The following is an 18,240-nucleotide window of genomic DNA, read 5'->3' on the forward strand; positions in this document are numbered from 1 at the left end:
TGGATTCAGCCTCCGCAGGAACTACGGGGCTCGGGGCTCGGGGCTCTCGGCTCTCCGTCCGCAGGGCCTGGAGGCTCCGGGGCGGGGCCGCTGATCTGCTCAGCTCGGGGCAGGAGCGTCCTCGCTGTCCTGGGCCCTCCCAGCCTCTGCCTGTCCCGGGGGAGGCCGGATCCTGGGCTGTGTCCCGGCGCCCTGTGCTCCGGGGCCTGCGCTGTTGGATTCGCGCTCCCGCCCTGCAGCTCCCTCCCTGGAGCCGCCGCCCGAGCCCCTCCGAGCTGCTCCGGTCGGTCCCGCCGTGCGCGCTGCAGCCCTTAGGGAGCTCGGAGCACTCTCCCGGGGCGCAGGTGCCTGTTAGTGTCCCCGGGAGCCCGAGGGCATCCCCGCCCTCCTGGGTCCTGCTCCAACTCCCTGCGAGCCCCTTTCCGCCCGCCCGGGAAGGTTGGTGCAGCTCCTGCTCCTCCGGGACGGGGCTCTCCTGTCCTGGGGACACTCGCCCCGGCCTCAGCCCGGCTCCTCGCGGGGCCCCTCCCCCTCGGAGGCCTTTTGTTCCTTTATCTCTTTTTCCCCGTCTTCCTACCTTGATAGAAGCGCGGACTCTTCTCACTGTAGCGTTCCAGCTGGTCTCTCTTTACATCTCAGGCTGAATTCGTAGATTTTCAGGATGGTTTGAAGGTTATCTAGGTAATTTGTTGGGGACAGGTGACTTGGGGACCCTGCTCTTCCGCCGTCTTGCCCCTCCCCCCGGGCTTGTGAATTTATAGATCAACCATGGAGAATTGACATCTTTATTATACCGAGTGTTCTAATTCATGCTACCAAATTTCTATTTATTAAGGTCTTCTTTCTTTTATTAAATGTTTAGCTGTTTTTAGCCATTCAAATCTTGCACATGTGCTGTTAGATTCATACACAAGTATTTATACAAGTTTGAAGTTGTAAATGGTACTTAAAAATTTTGTTTCTAATAGTTTACTGCCAGTATGTAAACATATAGTTGCTTTCTATACATTGATCTTGTGTCTTGCAAACTTGCTAAAACTTCAGTATTTCAAATCTTCTAAATAATCATCTCAAGGATTATATTTTATTTCTTTCTTTCCAGTATGCTCCTATTTCTATCTCTTGCTGAAGGTTGAATATGATACAATGCTGAATACAGTGGTGACAGTAGATATACTTGTCTTCTTCCTACCTTAGGGGGAAATAAATTCATCTTTCTTCATTAAATATAATGCTAGCTGTGGTATTTTTATCAGATTGAGATAGTTCTGTTTGATTCCTAGTTTGCTGAGAAATGTTATCATGAAAAGATGATTAGTCAGCTGCCTTTTTTTAAACTTCTATTAAGATGATCATGTGTAGTTTTTTTCCCCTTCCATATAGTCTTGAGACAATATATTGCACTGACAAATATTTGAATATGAATCAACCCTGCATTCATGGAATAAACCTTACTTGATTATGATGCATTTTTCTTTTCATGTATGAGAGAATTTGATTTGTTAACATTTTGTAAAGGAGTTTTGGTTCTATCTTTATTATGGATATTACTTGTAATTTTCTTGCAAGGTTTTTGTTTGGTTTTAAAATCAGGGCAATGCTGTCCTCACAAAATGAACTGAGAAGTAGTCTCTCTCTTGTATTTTCTTGAAAAGTTCGTACAAAGCTATTATTTATTCCTTCATATTTGGCAGAAATCCCCAGTGAGGATATAGGATCTAAATAATTCTTTTTGTGAGAGGTTTCAATTGTCAAATTTATAGGCATAAAGTCGTTGCCTTATTATTTTTTTAAATGTCTGCAAGATATTTAGTGATGTCCTCTTTTTCATTATTGATACTACCAATTCGTATCTTCTTTCTTCTTGTCAGCCTGACTAGAGGTTTATTCATTTTATTGACCTTCTCCAAGAGCCACAGGTTGGTTTTACTGATTCTCTCCATTTTTTTTTCTTTTTAGTTTTGTTCATTTCCTCCTTTATTGTTTTTTTCTGTTCCTAGGTTTTGAGCTTAATTTCTTCTTCTCTTCAGGTGGAAGCTTGAATCATGGGTTTGAGACTTTTCTCTTTTTCTAATATAAATATTTCAGGCCATAAATATCTTTCTAAGCAATGCTTTTGCTGTATCCCACAAAGAGTGATATTTTGATATGTTGTGTTCATTTTTTTTTCAATTCAAAACACTTTCTAATTTTCCTTGTGACCTCCCCTTTTACTCTTGGATTGGTAAGAAGTATCTTGCATAATTTTCAAATATTTGGGGCTTTTATAGAAATTTTTTATTTCTACATTCACTCCATTGTGATCTGATATAATCTGCACAATTTCAACTAAAAAAAATCTTTATCATATTTTGATATGATAGTTAAACTACCATAGAATATGGTATTAAAGGATGTTCTATGAGAACCTGAATAGAGCAAATATTTTGCTGTCATTCAGTGGTCCCTTTCTTCCAAAAGTCAATCCCTTCCATAGTCTCTCTGCTTTTGGTCACTCTCTACAACCTTACACATTATTTTAAACATGTTTTGTCCAGAGTTTATCATTCTTATTTGTGAGAGTGTTAGTCTTTTACAATTTGCTCTACCATTTCCTGTAGCCAGAACTCTCAGATTTCTTGTAATACAAGATAAAACTTACTTTTAAAGCCAGTTTATGCTGAGCTTTTTGATGTTTCCAGGAAAAAAAAAATCCTACCTCATGCATACATACAGGAGTATTTCACAATGTATTAATTAGAATGCCAAAAACATGTATGGTAAAGGCTAGGGAGTTCTATAAATAGAACTACTTTTGAGTCACTTTGACCAACATTAAATTATATTAGGGGAGCCTTAGTGGCTCCATTGGTTAAGTGTCCAAGTCGATTTCAGATCAAGCTGTGATCCCCTGCATAGCGAGACAGAGTTCTGCACTGGGCTTCCCACTCAGTGAGGAGTCTACTGGAGATTCTCTGTCTGTCTCTCTCCTTCTGCCCCTCCCCACCCTGCTCTCTGCACCCCCCCCCCAAATAAACCTTTAGAAAATTAAATTAGAAACCAATTTAATGGGAGGAGCAAGCACAGGTGGCTGTTTTGTTTACTTGGTAAGTATTTACCAAATATTTCCAAAATATTTACAAATGAAGAAGGAAAGAAATGGAAATATTACCTTTACACTCAGGAGGGTTACTACTCCATTCACCATCGCCAGAACAAATAAGCTTATTTTCTCCAATAAGTGAATATTCATCTGTTCCTTGTGAATTGTCACAGCTGTAAGTTACCACTTCATTATATTCAAATTCATCCTTGTGGCTATCGGTATATCTTCCATTTGCTATTTTTCCAGGTGGCTGACACAGTATCTCTTAAAAAGTAAGAATAAAAAAGGACATGAAAGGCAGAAGGAAAGGAAATGATTATGATACCTTCAATAAATTCATTACGGCATGAATTCTACAAGCTAGCTATAAATCCAATATCCATTTAGAAGTTTCTGTGAGAAAATGTATTATTCCAAATTCAAACCAGTAATGTAGACATGAAATTTTAGAAGAAAACCTTTTTTTTTTTTTTTTTTTAGAAAACCCATTTTCTTAAATACTTATATAAGATCTCTATATAAAATGCCTATGTTTATCTGGAAGGCCATTTAAGTTCTCATTATAAGAGATGCTGACAATTTATAAACAAAATCTTTTTAAAAAGAGAGAGGTGCTGACACTTTAATGAGAAAATATGCTTGTGATTAAAAATAAAACTCAGTGCTAGTTGAGAAATGCTTTATAATTTATAAGTCACTTGACACTTGAACAACGTAGGGGTTAGGAGAACTGATCTCTTCATAGTTGAAGCTCCTCATATTTCTTTGGACTCCTCCAAAATTTAAGTGCTAATAGCCTACTATTGACCAGAAGCCTTACCGAAAACAAAGAGTTGATTAACACATATTTTATAAATGTATTATATACTATATTCTTACAATAAAATAAGCTAGAGAAAAGGAAGTGTTATTAAGAAAATCATTAAGAAAATACATTTATAGTGCTGTACAGTTAAAAAAACACAAATAAGTGGACCTGCATAGTTAAAATTTGTGTTAGGGGTCAACTGTATATTCATTCACTAAATTAGTAGTTCCCAGTATCAAGATATTACTGTCTCTTTTTACTTTAATCCTTATGTCTACAGTGAAATTATCCAGATACTACAAATTGAGTGATAGCACAACAGACTGAACTCAGACATCTTCCTTTAAGCCAGATTTTGAAGAGATTTGCAAATTGTAAAGCAATGCCACTATTCTTTCCTTTGGAAAATTCTGTTTTATTAAAAAATATGTGGCAATATTAATATGCATTGAGCTTACAGTTCTTAAAAGTGAATTAATAATTATTTTAGGGCACCTTGGGTGGCTCAGCGGTTTAAGCACCTGCCTTCTGCCCAGGTGTGATCCTGGAGTCCCAGGATCGAGTCCCACGTCAGACTCCCTGCATGGAGCCTGCTGCTCCTCCCTCTGACTGTGTCTCTGTCTCTATCTCTGTGTCTACCATGAATAAATAAATAAAATCTTTTTTAAAATTATTTTAAAAACTTCTAATTCCATTATAATGAGTACCAGTAGACATAGCCCACATAAAGAAAAGCTCTCTGTGGTTTCTAATTTTAAAACATAAAAGGATCCCAACAAAAAATTTTAAGAACTAGTGTTCTAGATCCTAACAAAAGACTATACTTACTTGTACACAGTGGGGGATCATCACTCCAAACCACTTTATTACTGTCACTACTAGAAATTTCACAGTATAGACTTTTTTTTCCAACTAGCCGAAAACTAAATGAGAAAAGAAAAAGTTATTGGATTCGTTAGCAGTTAACAAGATGTATATAATAATGAATGCAAATTTTACATGGTTGTTTCTCTGTGCTACAGTAGTTTGTGGCAGAAGTTCTTTGAAGGGCATATAATGAGAATGCTAGCAGTATCTGTAATTTAACCAAAAAAGAGTTTCTGCATTTAAATAAACACTGACCTAGAACTAAGACATCTAAATAAATCTGTCCTGTCAGTCTGGCCACTTTGCTATCTCCAGGATTCACCTTATACATTTACTTCTATGCCTATGCTCCTGTCATTCTTCTCCGTAAGGACAACAACCAAGTAGAGAGATTAGGCCCTAGAGTTTACCTGCCTGGATCTGAGTCCCAGATCCATTACTCGCTTTCTATTTGAGCTCAGGCAAGTCTCTTACTTTTTCTCTCGTTCAGCTTTCTCATCTATGCAAAGAGGATGACAGTTTATACCTCAAGGGGCTGTTTTGAGGATTTGATGAGCTTGCATCTGGCATATACTGAGTGCTAGGTGAGTTTTAGTTCTTACTGATGATCTTTGGAGTATCTTTCTAGGAGTAGCTCAAGAATATGCCTATTCATTATCTTCCCTGATGATTTAAATTCACAGTACTCTCTTCTCCTTCTGAGCTCTCATTGTAATGATCATGAATCACTTTATTTGGCATTTCTCATTTACTATTTTCCGTTGACAATTCTCTGTACATATTTTGTTTCTCAATAAGGCAACAACTTCTCTGAGGAGAGAATATGTCTTAGATGTTTGATACTCCCTCAAAGTGCCTAGCATGCTGTCTCTATTAACTACATGTATACCTTGCTTTATTGCATTTTACTTTATTGCATTTTGCACATACTGTATTTTTTTTTTTTTACAAATTGAAGGTCTGTGGCAATTCTGCATCATGCAAGTCTATCAGAGCTATTTTTGCAACATTTGCTGACTTCCTGTCTCTATGTCAACAAACTATTTTTAAACTAAGTTATGTACATTGTATTTTTTAGAGAGAATGTTATTACACATTTAATAGACTACAGTATGGTATAAACATTAACTTTTCTAAGCACTGGGAAATCAAAAAATTATTTTCACTCACTTTTTTGCAATATTCTTTTATTGAAGTAGTCTGGAACCAAACCCCTAATCTTTGAGGTATGCCTGTACAGACAACATGCTCTAATATTTCTACTTCATCAAGTTAAAAAATAGACAATGAAATTACCGGTACACGTTTCCAGTTGACATTTCCCCCAAGGCTCACTCACTATTTCTCTATTATTATGCATTAGGAGATGATTCTGGGACAATAGGAAGGTAGTAAACACCAGGAATCTATCTCCCCATCTAAACAATAGTTGTACTCTAAGAATCTATGCAATGTAACTATTTTGGAACTCTGAACTCTGATGATGGCTGACAACTTCCAAGGAAAGACTTGGACAGGTAAATTGCATTGATTTCAGTCAATATCATCTTCACGCAGTGTCAGGTATGCATCTCCCACTACCAGAAGGCAGGTGTGTATGTGTTCCTGAAGCAGTTTGGGTGAGCCGGAGGGAAGGGCAAAAAGGACCCTGTCCTCCAAATATTGGGAATCTGTGCTTTTATCACTGAATTCTACTTCTGATCACAGAGAAGCAGTCAACGAGGTGGGCAGCCACTCTTGTAAGCCTCTTTTTAACAGTCTGAAGTGACTTCCAGAGGATTCAACTTCCAATATCCTCTGCTCTCCACATCATTTTTCACCTTTTCCCTCTCAGGAGACAGACAGTGAAGACTAAAACACTGAAGAACAACTGCATATGTGGGGGAAATTAAAAGTGAGTGTGCATGACCAGGGAAAGGCCCGAGACAACTGAAAAGACCTTCAGTTTACATGTCAGGCTGATCCTTGGCCCAGACATGTGCTACAACAATAATATAAAAGAGCAAGCCCTAGGGAAAGGGTAGAATCGGATTTCCAGAATTACATTAGTAGATTCAAATGTATAGTTCAACAAAACTTACAAGGCATAAAAAAAAGAGGTAAGTTTGGTCCATTCAAAGGAAAATGTAAATTAACAGAAATTGCCCCTAAAAGTCCTAGCAGCAGATCTACTAGACAAAGACTTTAAAATAACTGCCTTAAAGATGCTCAAAGAACTAAAGAAAGAAATGTAGAAAGTCAAGAAAACAATGTGAGAACAAAATAGAAACATCTATTAGGCGACAAAAAAAACTAAAATTAAACTAAAGTGAAATTCTGGAGTTGAAAAGTTCAATAATTGCAATGAAAAATTCATTAGAGGAATTAAATACAGATTTGAGGATGCAGGAAAAAGAACTGGCAAACTTGAAGAGAGGGCAATGGAAATTATTGAGCAGAAAGAGAAAAGACTGAAGAAAAGTAAATAGCAAAAGGGACTGTTGGGACACCAATTAGCAGACCAAGACATACACTGTAAGACTCTCAGAAGAAGATAGAAAGGGCACAGAGAATATTTAAAGAAATAATTGCTGTAAACTTTCCAAATTTGATGAAAGATGTGATTATAAATATCTAAAATGCTCAACAAACTCCAAGTCAGATGAACTCAAAGAGACCCGTAGTAAGACACATAATAATCAAACTTTCAAAAGACAAAGAGAGAATCTTGAAAGCTAGAAGAAAGAAGTGAATCATCACCTAAAAGGGACCCTAAATAAGATTAGCAGATTTCACATCTGGAATGTGGAGCCTAGAAGACAGTGGGCTAACCGAATGTTCAAAGTATTAAAAGAAAAAAAATTTCTGGCAACCAAAGTTCCTTTACCCAGCAAAACTGAGTCAGCTTTCAGCTCATGGTTGCCTTATACTGTGAATGGTGGCACAGTCAGCATGACGCTCTCCAAGCAGGGACCTAAACAAATGGCAGGACTCCACAGGGTTTAGAGCCTTGAAATGGGGTCGCACTCCTGAAATAAAAATGCTGGTCACAGGGGATCCCTGGGTGGCGCAGCGGTTTGGCGCCTGCCTTTGGCCCAGGGCGTGATCCTGGAGACCCGGGATCGAATCCCATATCAGGCTCCCGGTGCATGGAGCCTGCTTCTCCCTCTGCCTGTGTCTCTGCCCCTCTCTCTCTCTCTCTCTCTCTCTGTGACTATCATAAATAAATAAATTCAAAAAAAAAAAATGCTGGTCACAGACTGGGTGAGCACGGAGAGAGGTCGGAGACCTGGGAAAAAGGAGGAATTGACTGCTTTTCCCTGAAGGTGTCCTGAGGAGTGGGCCCTCCAGCTAGGGGCTGGAGATAGGGAGGCTAACATTTTCATTCTCATCCTCTAACATGATGTGGAAAGCCTTCCGGAAACAAAGCCATACAGAGCAATCTGGAATAGATTACTTAGCCTGGATCCCTGGCAAGGGTGGTACAATTCTGCCTTAGAGAAAGACACATGAGAATCAATGCAACAGGCCCCTCCCCTAGAAGATCAGCAAGCACATCCAGCCAAGACAAAGTTTACCCATCACTGAGAACTGTAAAACTCCAGTGCTAGGGGAAAATAGGACATAGAATTCAGTTTTTTCCCCCAAGATTCTTTAGTCTTTCAATTTTAATTTTCTCTTTCCTCTTACAATAAATTTATTTTATGAACTCTTTTTTTTTACAGGATCTTCTTTAATTTTCATCCAAAATACACCTAGAATCTAGTGTATGCCTCTGTTCTCTTCATCTTTCTGATTATATTCTTTTTTCTACTTTTTTGTTGTTTTTTTTTGTTGCTGTTGTTTTCTTTTGTTAAAGTTTTTAAAAATTTTCATCTTTATAATTACTCTCTATCCTTTCAATGTATTAAATTTTATTTCTGTATATATGCAAGTTTTTCTTTCTTCACAATTGTGAGATGTAGTTTCTTCTAAAAAAACCAACCAAAATACCCTCAGGATATGTTATATTACTCTGTTTTGTTCACCTATCTGTTTATATATTTTTTTCTGCTTGTCTTTTAATTTTCATTTTTACAGTTACATTCTATCCTTTTATTGTATTTAACTTTACTTTTGTACATATATAAGTTTTTCTTTCTTTAAAATTTGGGGATCTGTTTTTCTAACAAATGGACCAAAATGGGATGCCTGGGTGGCTCAGTGGTTGAGCATCTGCCTTCGGAACGCATGATCCCTGAGTTCCAGGATCGAGTCCCACATCGGGCTCCCTGCAGGGAGCCTGCTTCTCCCTCTACCTATGTCTCTGCCTCTCTCTCTCTCACGAATAAGTAAAATCTTTAAAAAACAAACAAACAAAAAACAGAAAAAACAAATGGACCAAAATACAGGATCCACTGTATTGCTCTATTCTCCCCAACCTTTTTTTTTTCTTAAAAAAATATTTATTTATTTATTTATTTATTTATTTATTTATTTATTTATTTATTTATTGGTTTCAAAGCTCTTCTGATTTGTTTAGTGTATATTTCTCTGGGGCTGTTGTTGCCATTTTAGTATTTTGTTCTCTCACTCATTTATTCATCCATGCACAGAATGACAAGATGGAAAAACTTACCTCAAAAAAGAGAACAAGAGGCAGTACTGACTACCAGGGACCTAATCAGTATGGACATATATAAGGTGTCAGAACTAGAGTTCAGAATAATGATTATAAAGATACTAGTTGGGCTTGAAAAAAGCAGAGAAGACATTAGAGAGTCAAAATCAAAAAGCCTATTAATGAGATGCGATAAAAAATAGAGGCTCTAGCTGCTAGGACAAATAAGGCAGAAGAGAGAATTAGTGATGTAGAAGACAAAATGATGGAGACTACTGTAGTTGAGAAAGAGAAAAACAACTACTGGATCAGGAGGGAGGAATCTGAGAGATAAATGATACCATAAAGCAAAACAATATTAGAATAATTTGGACCCCAGAAGAGTAAAGAGAAAGAGGGGCAGAAGGTATATTGGAGCTAATTATAGTGGAGAGCCTCCCTAATCTGAGGAAGAAAGCAGACATCCAAGTTCAGCAGGCACAGGGAACCCCTTAAAAATCAATAAAAATAGGTCAACACCCCAACAAGTAATAGTGAAACTTGCAAATGTCAGAGACAAAGAAAATCCTGAAAGCAACTCAGAATAAGAGGTCCATAAACTACAAAGGTAGAAACATTAGACTGGCAGAAGATCTACTGACAGAGACCTGGCAGGCCTGAAAGGACTGGCATGATATATTCAGGGTGCAAAGTGAAAAATATGCAGCCAAGAATACTGTACTCAGCTAGGATGTCATTCAAAATAGGAGAGATAAAAAGCTCCCAGGACAAACAGTAACTAAAAGAATTCCTGATCACCAAACCAGTCCTGCAAGAAATATGAAAAGAAATCCTTTAAGCAGAGAGCCCTAAAATCACAAAAACCAGAAAGAAACAAACACAATACAGAAAGAGTGACTTTATAGGTAATACAAAGCACCAAATTCATATCTTTCAATAATTACACTGAATGTAAATGGATTAAATACCCCAATCAAAAGACACAGGGTATGAGATTGGATAAAAAAGGAAGACCCATCAATATGCTGTCTGCAAGAGACTCTATTAGACCCAAAGACACCTCCAGATTGAAAGTGAGGAGGTGGGAAAACTATTTATCATGATAATGGACATCAAAAGAAAGCTGGAGTGGCAATCTTTATATCAGACACATTAGATTTTAAACCAGACTGTAATAAGATGAGGAAGGACATTATATCATAATCAAAGGATCTATCTAACAAGAAGATCTAACAATTATAAATATTTATGCCCGTAACATGGGAGCAACCAATTAATAATGAAACTAAAGAAATACATTAATAATAATACAACAATAGTAGGGGACTTTAACACCCAACTCACTGTTATGGACAGATCATCTAAGCAGATTAATAAGGAAACAAGGGCTTTGAATGACACACTGGACCAGATAGACTTCACAGATATATTCAGAGCATTCCATCCTAAAGCACAGACTACACATTCTTCTTAAATGCACATGGAACATTGTCCAGAATAGATCACATGCTGGGTCACAAATCAGGTCTCAACTGGTACCAAAAGACTGGGATCATTCACTGCATATTTTCAGACCACAATACTTTGAAACAAACTCAGTCATAAGGTGAAATTTGGAAATAACTCAAATACATGGAGGATAAAGGGTCAACCAGGAAATTAAAAAAGAATTTTTAAAATTCATGGAAACAAATGAAAATGAGAATCCAACTCTTCAAAACCTTTGGGATGCAGCAAAGGCATCCCCTTCACTATATACTAATAGGGATGTATATAGCAAATACAAGCCTTTCTCAAGAAACAAGAAAGGTCTCAAATACATGACCTAAATGAGCTGGAGAAAGAATAGTAAATAAAGCCTAAACTCAGCAGGAGAAGAGAATTAATAAAAATTAGAGCAGAAATCAATGAAGTAGAAACCAAAAGAACAGTAGAACATATCAATGAAACTAAGAGCTGGATCTCTGAAAGAATCCATAAGATCAATAAACCCCTGGGCAGACTTATCAAAAAGAAAAGAAAAAGGACTCAAATAAATAAAATCATGAATGAATGAGGAGAGATCACAACCAACACCAAAGAAATACAAACAATTCTAATACCATACTATCAGCAATTATATGCCAACAAATTAGGCAATCTGGAAGAAATGGATGCATTCTTAGAAATGTATAAACTACCAAACTGAAACAGGAAGAAATAGAAAACCTGAATAGACCCATAATCAGCAAAGAAATTGAAACAATGGGGATCCCTGGGTGGCGCAGCGGTTTGGCGCCTGCCTTTGGCCCAGGGCGCGATCCTGGAGACCCGGGATCGAATCCCACGTCGGGCTCCCAGTGCATGGAGCCTGCTTCTCCCTCTGCCTGTGTCTCTGCCTCTCTCTCTCTGTGTGTGTGACTATCATAAATTAAAAAAAAATTTAAAAAAAAAGGAAATTGAAGCAATAATCAAAAATCTCCCAAAAACAAGAGTCCAGGGCCAGATGGCTTCCCAGGGGAATTCTACCAAACATTTAAAGAAGAATTAATACTTATTCTTCTGAAGTTGTTTCAAAAAATAGAAATGGAAAGAAAACTTCCAAACTCTTTCTATGAGGCCAGCATTACACCTTGATCCCAAAACCAAAGACCCCACCAAAAAAGAGGATTAATGACCAATATCCCTGATGAAAATGCATGCCATAATTCTCACCGAGACACCAACCAACAGGATCCAGCAGTACCTTAAATGGATTATTCACCGCAACCAAGTGGCATTTATTCCTGGGCTACAAGGGTGGTTCAACATCCACCAATCAATGTGATACACTACATAAATAAAAGAAAGGACAAGAACCATAGGATCCTCTCAAAATATGCAGAAAAAGCATTCAGCAAAGTACAGCATCCTTTCTTGATTAAAGCTCTTCAAAGTGTAGGGATAAAGGGAACATACCTCAATATCATAAAAGCCATCTATGAAAAGCCCACAAGAAATTATCATTCTCAATGGGGAAAAACAGAACTTTTCCTCTAAGGTCAGGAACATGGCAAGAGTGTCCACTATCACCACTGTTGTTCAATACAGTACTAGAAGTCCTAGCCTCAGCAATCAGACCACCAAAAGAAATAAAAGACATGTGATTGGCAAAAAAGTCAAACTCTTACTCTTCACAGATGACATGATGCTCTATGTGGAAAACACAAGAATCTTCTCTGGCCACAATGGGATGAAGTTAGAAACCTATATTAAAAGGAAAACCAGCCAAGAAATAAAAAATAAAAAAATAAAAGGAAAACCAGAAAATTCACAACATTGTGAAAATTAAACCACATGCTTTTAAACAAGCAGTGGATCAAATAAGAAAAGGGAAATCAGGAAATGCTTTTAAGTGAATGAAAATGAAAACACAGCATACCAAAACTTATGGGATACAGCAGAGCAATGCCAAGGGGAGATTTATGACCATAAAGGCTTACCTTAAAAAATGAGAGATCTGAAATCAACAACCAAACACTACAACTAAAGTTATTAGAAAAAGAAAAACTAAACCCAAAGCTAGCAGAAGGAGGTAAGTACTAAAGATTAGAGAGCAGATAAATAAAATAGAGGGGAAAAACAATACAGAAAATCAATGAAACCAAAAGTTGTTTCTTTGTAAAGATCAACCGAATTCACAAACCTTTGTTAGATGGACTAAGAAAGAGAGAAGACTCAATTTATTGAAAAAAAAATTAAGTGGAAACATTACTATCAACTCTATGGAAATACAAAATATAATAAAGTACTATGAATAATTTTATACCAGCAGGTTTGATAACAGATAAAATGGACAAATTCCTGGAAAGACAAACCTACCAAAACTAAACCATGAAGAAAGAGAAAATATGAATAGACATAACCAGTAAGGAGACTGAATCAGTAATCAAAATTCTCTCAATAAAAGCTCTAGACGGGATCCCTGGGTGGCGCAGCGGTTTGGCGCCTCCCTTTGGCCCAGGGCACGATCCTGGAGACCCGGGATCGAATCCCACGTCAGGCTCCCAGGGCATGGAGCCTGCTTCTCCCTCTGCCTATGTCTCTGCCTCTCACTCTCTCTCTCTCTCTGTATGACTATCATAAATAAATAATAAAAAAATATACTTTAAAAAAAATAAATAAAAGCTCTAGACCTGATGTTTTCACAGGTGAATTCTACCAAACATTTAAAGAAGAAGTGATACCTATCCTCCTCAAATTTCTCCAAAAAATTCAAGAGGGAAGTCTTTCAAATTCATTATGTGATCAGCATTAACATGATACCAAAGCCAGACAAAGACACTACACGGAAATAAAATGATCACTGTCATATGCCCCATCAGCAGAAAGGACAAAAACTACATCATCATCTCAACTGATGCAGAAAAAGCATTTGAGAAAGTTCAACACTCTTTTATGATAAATATACTGAATGAACTAGGAAGACAAGAAAACTATTTTAGGATAATAAAGACCACTCATGAAAAACCCACACTAAATATCATATTCAATGGTGAAAAGCTGAAAGCTTTTCCTCTAAGATGAGGAACAAGTCAAGGATGCCTGCTGTTACCACTTCTATTCAACACAGTACTGGAAATTCTAGCCATAGCAGTTAGGCAAGAAAAAGAAATAAAAGACATTCAAAACATCCAAACAGGAAAGTAAGAAGTAAAATTATCAGTTTGCAGATGATGTGATCTTATCTGTAGAAAACCCCACAGATTCCACCAGAACAAATAAAAGGGTTAGTAGCACTAATAAATGAATTCAGTAAAGTAGCAGTCAATATAAAAAGTCAATTAAAAAAAAATCAGATGTAGGGCCCCTGGGTGGCTCAATTGGTTGAGCTTCTGATTCTTGATAATTGGCTCAGGTCATGATCGCCGGGTTGTGAGATTAAGCCCTGCTTCAGGCTCTGCACCAAGCATACAGTCTGCTTAAGATCCTCTCTCCCTCTCTTGCTGTCGCCCACCCCCCATCCGCCACTCATATGTGCTCTCTCAAAAAAAAAAACCCCAAAACAAAAAAAGTCCTATACATTTCCATATTGTATTCCATTTACCCTTTAGGCAAACATTTTTCATAAATGCCCAGTATCCCCAATATATATTATTAAGAGTCCTATGGAACAAAGGTTGTAATTCTTAAGCGCTCAGTATCTCTTTTTGAGATACTTAAACCTTTGTAGCAGTCACAAAAATCCAACTAACAAATCCTGATCAATATAATGGTCCAGGCTAACTAGGTGAATTTTGGCATGGTAACACCTTAGCATTATCTCAATATAAGAATATCTTCAGTTGGTAATTTGATCTCCCATTTCTATAAGCCGAACTTCAACTTTGAGAGTTGGTCATTTTAAATAGGGTTCATCTTGTTGGCAAAATGAAGTCATCATTGTTAATGCTTACAGTATGTTTATAGTAAATATTATAGAATTTTGCTTTTCTTCAATTTAAATTTCTTTCTACTAATTACACACCTTCTCAGTTTCAATAAAAAGCCTGAGACTTGTTAGGCTCCAAGTACGCCTTCTCGTATAAAAGGACAATGAAATCAACTTTATGGGAATGCTTAAGAAGAGAAGCATAACAAAAATGGAATTAGTAATTATTTATCTTATTTATTACATTAAGGAACAACTTACCCCTCATTACAGGAATATTGAATCTTTGAACCAAAGAGCAGAGATTCATCTACAAGGACTACCTGGCCATTGCTGGGTTCTCCTGGATGTTGACATGATTTTTCTAAAAGAAAATTTTTAAATTCATTGTTTCATAGCAATTTCAAAGCATCTAAAAATGTCTAAATGTTTAAATTAGCATATTTCATAGTAATTTCAAGACATTTAAATTAAAATCAAAATTCTACATTGCTCATCTGAATTCATGAGAGTATTATTTTATTTCTTTGACTATTATAAGGCCAAACTTAAGATTCAAATTCAACCAGGTAACCAGCTTCCAAGACAGAGTCCCTGGGGATTTTTCAAAGTCTGAAAAACTACACTGCTATCTAAAATGTACATTCACATGAGAAAACAATCACTGTATTAGTGCAATACGCAGCCTAAAATGTGTGAAATCTCTAGAACAATAAAAAAAAAGTTTTGTACACTTACTTGTACAACCCTCCTTGAGAGGAGTCCATGTATTATCAGGCTGACAAACAGAAGACATGAGAAGGGGAGACCTAATAGGCTTGTATCCTAGTTTACAGGTAAAGAATATCGTGTCACCAGGGTCAAAGTTCATTTTGCTAACATTTGGCTTCATAGAGATGTATGCCGGAGGATCACAGGCATCTAGGGATAAGAGAATGAGAACATGAAAATGAAGTATCTTACCTCTTTCACCAACCAGGCACTATGGTCTCCCAGCAGATAGGTAATACAGAAAAAGTGGAAAGATTCTTGGTGAGATTTTAAATGATTCTTCCATGTTTTTACTCAAGTTGTGATAGTATTTGAAGATATGGCTTGCTTATTTTCAGTAACATCATACTAGGTTTTAATTTGTTAGGGAATAAGATGGAATTTTCTTTCAACAATAGAGTGAAGAAACAAAATCATTGGTTTAGGTTTTCCCCACTTTTTTCTCAGTTCATTTCAAAACTCACCTTTCCTCTAAGAAGCCTTCTGTAGTGGGACGCCTGGGTAGCTCAGCAGTTGAGCATCTCCCTTTGGCTAAGGGCAAGATCCTGCGGTCCCAGGATCGAGCCCTGCACTGGGCTCCCTGTACGGAGCCTGCTTCTCCCTCTGCCTCTGCCTCTGCCTCTGCCATTCTCTCTGTGTTTCTCATGAATGAATAAATAAAATCTTTTTTTTTTTTTTTTTAAAGAAGCCTTCTGTAGTACATAGCACTCTGCCCTGATTCCTCTTCCATAGCTTAAGACAAACTAATGATAACTTGTCACTTCAGGCTCAGTCTCCTCACAGAAGGCAAGTTCCTAGAGGCCAGAGATCACAGATCTTCTTTTTCTACTGCACTCTCTTCTCAGTGGGTGCTTCAGAAATGCTAGAGTAACAAGTGATTATTACATAAGAATTATTTAGTTCAGGGATCCCTGGGTGGCGCAGCGGTTTGGCGCCTGCCTTTGGCCCAGGGCGCAATCCTGGAGACCCGGGATCGAATCCCACATCGGGCTCCCGGTGCATGGAGCCTGCTTCTCCCTCTGCCTGTGTCTCTGCCTCTCTCTCTCTCTCTCTCTCTCTCTCTCTGTGACTATCATAAATAAATAAATAAATAAAAATTTAAAAAAAGGAATTCTTTAGTTCAGAGATCAAGATAAGTAGGCATTGAAGTCTCTCATATAAGACTTCATTTTGTGTTTCATATGAGTGACTGAGCTGCTCACAAGTGAACAGACAACATTTAAATATCAAAGTTTACTACCCTGAACAGCCTTACAGGAAAAAAAAGCTTCCTTTTTGGGGCATTATTTTAAATATAATTTCATCTTCCTCTGCTGATCAAAGGATCCTATATTCCTTCAACTAGAAATGCGATATAACCCCGTTCTAGATACAAATGAGTTACATCATTAGAAATCATGGAACCACCAAGAAAGAAATCAAGTAACAGCATGCCCCTGATTAAAAAATATAAGTATTCCTTGTTTTATGCATTCAATTTCAGTAACTACCTTGAAAGCAGATGAAGAAGATAGACTTCCAAATACAACTTTCATATATAGTGATTTGAATGGAAAAAGAAATGTCAGTTGGATGATTTATTTGTTCAACTAATTTGAAGTATTTCTTCTTCCTCACGTGCAGTTATAAGACATGATTTCAAAAATGTGCAGAATTTACAACTGGGTTTGCAAGCTTTATACGCTTTAATAATTGAGTGCAACATCACACTTTTACAATAAAACTGCTTTCTTGCTCAGAACACTCAATGTTTTTTTATCCTCTGGCTACCCTTTCTTCTCTGGCCAGTTGCAGAGATGTTCGTCTCTGGGTTGCTGCTGTGATGTTCGTCATGGGTTGCTGTAGGAACTCTTGTTACTTCATTCTGCACATCCCTCTGGGTGAGTGTGTATACTCCCTTGACCTCATTACAACTAAGAAGAGCTGCCTTCCAAATCCTGGTCTCCATCCTTGATCACTCCCCTGGGTGCCGACTGTATATTACCAATTGTCTCACCACATGCTCCACTTGAAATGTCATGCTCTCTCAAATAATATATTGAAGCCAAAGTGTGGTCTCTTGAGTCTTTACACTCATACACGCCCCACAAGTAAGACAGATGGGTTCTTAAATTTTTAATTCCTGAATAATTAACACACACTGTTATATTAGTTTTCAGGTGTACAGTATAGTGATTCAACAATTCTATATATTACTCAATGATCATCAAAATAAATGTACTCTTAATCCTTCACCTATTTCACCCACTTCCTCACCCGTCTGTTCTTTATATTTAAAAGTCTGTTTTTTAGTTTATGTCTTTTTATCTTTGTTCATTGGTTTTGTTCCTTTGATTCCACACATAGGGGTGCCTGCGTGGCTCAGCTGGTTAAGTGTCTGACTCTTGATTTCGGCTCAGGTCATGTAAATCATGATGGGTCTTGGGACTGAGCCTCACATCAGGCTCTGTGCCGAGCATGGAGTCTGCTTGAGATTCTCAATCCCTCTCCCTCTGCCACTCCCCACCACTCATGCTTTCTAAAAAACAGCAACACAAACAACATTCCATATGTGCCTGATATCATATGGCATTTATCACTTACTGACTTATACTTAGCATTATACCCTCTAGATCCAACCACATTGCTACAAATAGCAAGATTCCATTCCTTTTTATGGCTAAATTATACTCCATTGTATATGTACACCACACCTTCTTATACATTCATATATCGATAGACCCTTGGATTGCTTCTATATT

The 18,240-nt window shown here is 37.5% G+C and overlaps 1 protein-coding gene across 6 annotated transcripts in view; it reads right to left on the reverse strand.

Moving 5' to 3' along the window:
- Positions 1-18,240, reverse strand: part of LOC129505913 (membrane cofactor protein-like) — a 47,296-nt gene that overhangs the window by 23,295 nt on the left and 5,761 nt on the right. For all 6 annotated transcript variants that reach the window (XM_055319267.1, XM_055319264.1, XM_055319261.1 and 3 more), the window contains exons 2-5: positions 15,467-15,649; positions 14,990-15,092; positions 4,722-4,816; positions 3,152-3,349 (exon numbers count right to left, since the gene is read on the reverse strand). In XM_055319267.1, the coding sequence (XP_055175242.1) occupies positions 3,152-3,349; positions 4,722-4,816; positions 14,990-15,092; positions 15,467-15,649 (579 nt within the window). The remainder of the gene's footprint in view (positions 1-3,151; positions 3,350-4,721; positions 4,817-14,989; positions 15,093-15,466; positions 15,650-18,240) is intronic.

This window comes from Nyctereutes procyonoides, unplaced genomic scaffold, assembly GCF_905146905.1.
Source record: "Nyctereutes procyonoides isolate TBG_1078 unplaced genomic scaffold, NYPRO_anot_genome, whole genome shotgun sequence".
In the NCBI taxonomy this organism is placed as follows: Eukaryota; Metazoa; Chordata; class Mammalia; order Carnivora; family Canidae; genus Nyctereutes; species Nyctereutes procyonoides.